Source organism: Tupaia chinensis, unplaced genomic scaffold, assembly GCF_000334495.1.
Source record: "Tupaia chinensis unplaced genomic scaffold, TupChi_1.0 Scaffold000129_1, whole genome shotgun sequence".
Taxonomy (NCBI): domain Eukaryota; kingdom Metazoa; phylum Chordata; class Mammalia; order Scandentia; family Tupaiidae; genus Tupaia; species Tupaia belangeri.
This window is the reverse complement of record NW_006159598.1, coordinates 340,754-347,065: the sequence shown is the minus strand read 5'-3', so window position 1 is coordinate 347,065 and position 6,312 is coordinate 340,754. Positions and strand designations below refer to the sequence as shown.

Sequence of the window (6,312 nt, the reverse complement as noted above, 5' to 3'; positions counted from 1 at the left end):
CCTGCTGGCCACGCCCACTGGCCGAGCCGGCCACGCCCACTGGCCGAGCCCGCCCCGCCCTGCCCGCCGGGGCGCTCTTGGGCTTCATCCGTGTCTTTTGCCCACAGAGTACGAGCAGCAGCCTGCGCCGGTGCCCAGCATGGAGAAAAAGCGGACCGTGTATCAGATGGCTCTCAGTAAGACGGCCCCGCCCAGCCGCGGTTCCCCCGGTGGTGCCACGTCGGCCCCAGCCCTCCTCGTGCCACCCCCAGCTCATCGCCTTCGTGCCCTAACCCAGCCATGCCGCTGTCTCCCTGGCCCTCCTTCTCTCTGTCCTCACTGGCTGCCGCTACCCAGGGCCCTGGCTGCCCATCCACGGGGTGGGCTCGTACAAGGCGCCGCGGGCCCCGCAGCACTGTCTGCAGCCAGCCCAAACCACGCTTCCTCTCAGTCTCCCCGCCCCTCTCCTCCTAGACAAACTGGACGAGATCCTGGCGGCGGCCCAGCAGACCATCAGCGCCAGCGAGAGCCCCGGGCCTGGCGGCCTCGCATCCCTGGGCAAGCACCGGCCCAAAGGCTTCTTTGCCACTGAGGTAGGTGGTCTGGCGGGGTGACCGGTGGAGCGACCCGGCGGAGGACCGAGCGGTGCACAGCCTGCCTAGCGCCTCTGTCCCTTTCTCCTTCGTAACCTTTCCTGACCCCACTGTGCCTCGTGCTGATCCTGAAGGGGCGCCACACGGGCCGGGGCCCCCTCTCTTCTCCCCACCTGGGGCCTCTTTCCCATCTGTTCAGCCTCTTCTTTCTTCTCCTGGCAATTCTCATCTTTCTCATTTCTTCGCTCTGTTTTCCATCCCTGCCTCTCGGACTCTTCTCCGAACTCTTTCTACCCACTTGGGGGGCCAGAGGGAAGGCAGAATCTCTTGGATAAACATCCCCCAGGGTATGCTTGCCGTTAAAATCCTGTTCTTCTCAGTCCCCACCCTGCCTGCGTTTCCCCACTACCTGTAGTGGGTGTTGGTCGTTTTCTGGACACGCGTTCCACATGGGTCACCCCACTCGTTCCTTCCGGCTGTCCTGGGAGGTGCACGCATCCCTTTGGCAGGCTGGCGTGGTTCTCAGAACAGTGCTTGCAGATGTGTTGCATAAAAACACGTAAGAGAACAAAAGAGGGCCGTTATGCTGAAATAGTTATCAAAATGTTTAAAAGCCAGGTTTGCGATATTGTAATATGGGAGCCTTCTCATCAGCGTGTTAGACTGCGAGATCTGGCGGGGGGGCCTAGTACTCTGCTTTTGAAATCAGGGGGCGCGTGGCCACTGTTGCAGCCGACCTGCACCGCTGTGACGGGGTATGGAAATATTTGATGTCTGCTGGGGATACAGGCACAGGTCTTGCTGAGACTAGCGGAGTTTGTCGCCCACATCCTTCTAGCAGGGTTTGTCGCCTACATGCTTAATTGAGGAACGGTTGCCTTTTATTTGAGAATAATGAAAATAAAGACACGCTATTTTCTCCTGTCCAAGTGTACTGGTCCCCTGCCGCGTACCCACAGCCCCCCTAAGGATAGACCACCTGCTTTAAAGGGTCTCAAATTTTTGACAAGAATCAATAGCAGGAGGCAGGGGCCAGCAGGTGTCATGGTGGCAAGACTCCCACATAGCGACCGTGGTTCAAGTCCTGGACCCGGAGGCTTGAAAATCATGCTAGGCACATGTGCATGCATGCCCAAAATCCTGAAAAGAGAATGGAAGAGAAAGGACTGTGGTGTGACCGACCATCCCCCCTAGGGGGCGGTTTCTCACTTTCCCTCTCACTGTCTGTCTCTGTCCTGCAAATGCATGCACCCTATGGCAAAAGAAAAAGAAAAAAGAGAGAGAGCAGGAGGCAGATTTGCAACTGGATTCCTGGAATTTCTTTCCAATTTATAGGCAGAGGGTCATCGGCCACTTCTCAGGGCTCAGCAAAGAAGGACTTGGCAACAGGCCCTCACTTTGCCCCACTCCTTGGCTTCTCGAGGAGTAAGAAACCCCTGCAGCTGGTAGGGTTCTCGTCTATGCCCGTGCCCCCCGCACCCCAAGGCAGTGTGAGTCCAAAGCACACAGGCGGGAGAGCTGGGCCCATGTGACTGCGGCTCCTCTAACTCACTGTGAGTTTCGGACCATGCTGCCGAGTCCCTGTGCATCCCGGCCTCTGCTTGTAAAACGAGGTCGGAGCCGACCTTACGGCTCTCTCGGGATCAGAGGAGATCCACTCCCAGCACAGCAGGCTCTGAACAAATGGTGGTCTCCTCGCTTCCCCCTTTTCCCTGGTGTCAGAGGTCTTTTTCTGGTGCCCTCTGATCTGAGGCAAGTCGCCATCGCCTGGGACATTAGTCTGAACCTAGGGCTGTCACCATCCCTGCCACCTCTTTCTCCAGCACTCTTCCAACCTTGAACACCTCTGGAGGCAAGGAGCGCCCCGCCTCCTGCTGCAATTATTCTATACGTGGACAGACTTCTAGGAAGTTATTTTAAGTGTCTTCATTCATTTCTTCTGAGAGAGAAGGACAGAGACAGGCACGCCCAGTAGGATTTCCGCTCTATGATCCACTTCCGGTCTCAACTCAGGGCGCAGACCCACGACCTCTCCCTGTGGGCCCCCCGTAGCGCTGCCACCCTGCTGCCTGGCCCAAGGATGGGGTCCTGTACACGGAGTCCAATGTGTCTCACCGGGGCTCTCCCACCTCAGCAGTGCTGTCTCCTCGCTGAGCCTCTGACCCTCGCTCGCCCTCAGGTCCTCAGCAAACTTCTTCACAACCACTTGGGAAGGAGGGAAGTGCACCCCCATTTCACAGTAGGCGAGACGCAGGCTCAGGGTTAGTGACCTGCCCGAGGTCTGCCAGAGGCCGTGTATCCGACCAGAGCTGAGGTCAGGTGCTCCTCCCACACAAGGCATGATTCTCACTGTGGACACCGTCGACCCTCATCGGTCCTGATTCCATATCTGCACATCCACCTGCTCGTGGAAATTTATTTGGATGCTCCCAATCCAGACGTTTCTGCGTTTTTTCTTTTGTGGACACGTGCAGCGAACATTTTGAGGCGCCCCACGAACACACTCCCAGCTGGGGCTGGCCTGCCTGAGGCTCCTTGTCTTCCCCTCGCGACTCGCCCTAGAAATCACGGTTTTCCCTCCGGCTCCTTAAAGTGTGGGTTGGGGCCTTTTCTGGCTGTCCCCCAGGTAGAGCGACATGCTGTCTGGGGTTCCCAACTGCAGCAGGGCCGCGGTGTGCCCAGAGGTGAGCTCTGCTCAGCGCGAGTCATGGTGCTGGTTGGGTCGATGATGTTAGAGGTCAGGTCTGTGAGGAGCTCTCCCCACCGAGCTGTATACGGACCGGCTGATGAACACGTGTGACTTTTGAGAACATAACTGCGCAAATAACCAGAATGGGCCATTCTGGTGGCTGGATGCTTTATTTTTTATTATGTTTACAAATTTTTTCTAAGACGTGTGTTCTCCCCGAAGAGAGAAATCGCTCTGTGGGGAGGGGATGGCCACACCATAATCCCTTCTCCTTCATTCTCCTCTTGACACACACATATGTGTCTGGCATGTCTTTTAAGCCACTGGATTGAGAACTTGAACTGCTCAGCCGGCCATGTGGGGTCCTGCAGCTTTAACCAGCATGCCAGTTGCTGGCCCAGGGCTGGATGTTCCTTTTTTTTGGAGGGGGGGAGAAATTTTTGCTATAGGGTGTGTGTGCTCGCCAGAAAGACAGACAAAGCAAGAAATCACCCCCCCCCAGGGGGGATGGTCACGCCGCAATCCCTTCTCCTCAGGATCTTGGGCATGCACGCACGCCCAGTATGAGTTTAAGCCACCGGGTCTGGGACTCAAACTGTGGTTGACTACATGGAAATCCAGCGACATAGTCATTATACCATTTGCTGGCCCAGGGCTGGATGTTCTTAGTCATGAGGGCTGTCCGCGTGCTGGAGGGTGTTTAGCAACACCCCCGCCCCCACCTCCTGGTCCAGTCTGAACAGTCTCCAGATTTTGCCCAACGTCCTCATGGAGCCAGTCACCTCTGGCTGAGAGCCACTGCCCTGTGTCATTCAAAAGACTTTCAGTGCAGGGCTTACCTTAAGGGGACTTAGACTCAGAACGCCGCCATGTGCGTTCACTCATTCAACGCTTACTGGGAGCCCAGGACATGTCCCGCCTGGCCTCGTGCTTCCTTCGGATCTGTGTCTCACCCTGTCTGCAGTGAGACTGCCCCTGCATGCCCCCCGGTGGCCAGCCTCCCCCAGGAGTCCCCGACCCCGAGGCTCTGCAGTAACATAACACAGACAGGTGTAACTGAATCCCTTCATGCGCCCCTTCGAACCACATTGCTGACTTTCTTCGCCTTTCCATCTTCCATTCTGTGAAAGGGGGCCAAAGCCAGCCTCGCCCAGTTCTTAGGAGGAAGTGAGACTGACCGGTGCAGAGGTGGCTCCTGACTGAGGGAGGGCCTCTCAGCACAGAAAGCTGTCCTCCGGTGTGCCCTGCACGTGCCCCGAGACCCCACAACAGCACAGCAGACAGCGCAGTCTCCGGCCGCGGACAGACAGGTCCCACTGCCGTTCTCTCCACAGAAGCCCGTGGTGTACTGAGCGGCCAGGTGGCCACCGTGCCAGGCCCTCATGTCACCTATTACGGGACAGACAGGACTTTGGCCCTCACAGAACTCACCCTCAGAGCTCCGAGTACCCCCAGGGGCCCAGGCACCAGCTGCCTGCCTGCCCCTCCTATGGGAGAAGCTCCAGGCACCCGCACAGGTCCTCTCCTCGGGGGCTCTCAGGCCCTCTGCGTCCTGGAGCCCAGTGGCCGTTCCCGACAGAGCCTCTCCCTTCCTCGTCCCTCTGGTCTGTCCCTGGGCCTCCCCAAGCCTGTCCTCTCACGTCGGGGCGCTCTGCCCCTTCTCACCCGCCTTCCTGGTCTTTCTCACCCTCCTGGGCACAGCGGCCCCCTCGAGGTTTCTGCGCCCCAGTGGCCTCTCCATCAGGGCTTGTTCTGTGCCCCGTCACCTCTTTCCCCTCTGTTCCCCCTCAGTCCCCCTCCGCCTCTAGGTCAGAGGCCGTGTGTTGCCGCGAGGCTTCTTGGGTTAGGTTCGCACAGCCAGAGCCAAACATTGCACAAGAGGCCACGTTTAAGAACTTGGAGGTTCCGGCTCTCTCCAGGTCGGTTTGCACTCGAGCTAAGTGAGGTGCGGAGGAGGACCCCGAGTCTCCCTCTGCAGGGGAAGGTGGTACGGAGCAGGCAGCCTCCAGGACCAGTGCTTCTCAGGGTGTGTCTCCTAGGGCCCTCAGGGTGTGTCCGTCTGTCTGTCCCCGCTGCGGGACTCTGGTCTTCCTAGCTCCGGCATCCGCTGCCTGGGCACTGACTGGGTGGGTGTCATTTCAGCCTTTCTCTTGTCAGCCCTGGGGCCCTTCTGCCTTTCCCCCCTGGGTGTGCCAGCCTCTGCCCTCTCCAGGCGTGTCTGCGTGGGCGCCCTCCCTGCCCTCTGGTCCCCTCTCCCAGCATGGTCTCGTTGTCCCTCCTGTCTCTCAGACTTTGTCTCTCCCCCCTGGGCCCTCCTCTCTCCCCTCATCTGTCTCCATCTCCTCAACTTCCAACTTGGGCCTTTGCTTATCTCTGTCTCTGTGTCTCCACCTCCATTCCTGGCTCTCTCTTTTTCTCTATCTGCTTCTCTGTCTCTGTCTTTCCATCTCTGGCTTTGTCTCTTTCTCACCACCTGTCTCACTCCCCATCTGTCTCTCTGTGTCTCTATCTCTACCTCTTTGTCTTCTCATCCCTGTCTCCCTGTCTCTCTCATCCCCCATCTGTCTTTGTCTCTTTGTATATTTCCACCTCTGTCCCTGTCTCCCCATCTCTTTCTCTCTACCTCTGCTCCCGCATCTTTCTCTGTCACTCTCCCCATCTCTCTCCCAGCTGCCTGTCTCTGTCTCCCCACCTCTCTGTGGCTCTCCGTTCTCTCTGGCCCTCCCCGGGGCTGTCTCCCCCGCAGGACTGTCCCAGCCACTGCCCGGCACCGGGGCGCCCTCCGCCCCACGTGGAGGCGCCACACCGCGCGGGACCGGAGTGGGACCTGAGGGCGTACTCACGCGGAGTCTGCCCGGCAGCCCGTGACGTCACGCGCAGCTGGGCACGTTGATTGGCTCTGCCGAGGTCAGCCTGCGGGTGGGCTCCGTCGGCGGGGCAGGCAGGCAGGCGGTCCACGCCGCCGCCCCAGTGTCCTGGCCCTCGCCGTCTGACGTCTCTGGCGCGTTGCCCCTTCCTAAGTAAAGCACACCCGTCACCCCACCCCACCCT

The 6,312-nt window shown here is 58.9% G+C and overlaps 1 protein-coding gene across 1 annotated transcript in view; it reads left to right on the top strand.

Annotated features, from left to right (window-relative positions):
• SHANK1 (SH3 and multiple ankyrin repeat domains 1) overlaps nucleotides 1-6,312 on the top strand; it is a 57,085-nt gene that overhangs the window by 31,332 nt on the left and 19,441 nt on the right. The window contains 2 exon segments of the mRNA XM_006144690.1: nucleotides 108-176; nucleotides 454-572. Coding sequence (XP_006144752.1) covers nucleotides 108-176; nucleotides 454-572 — 188 coding nt within the window.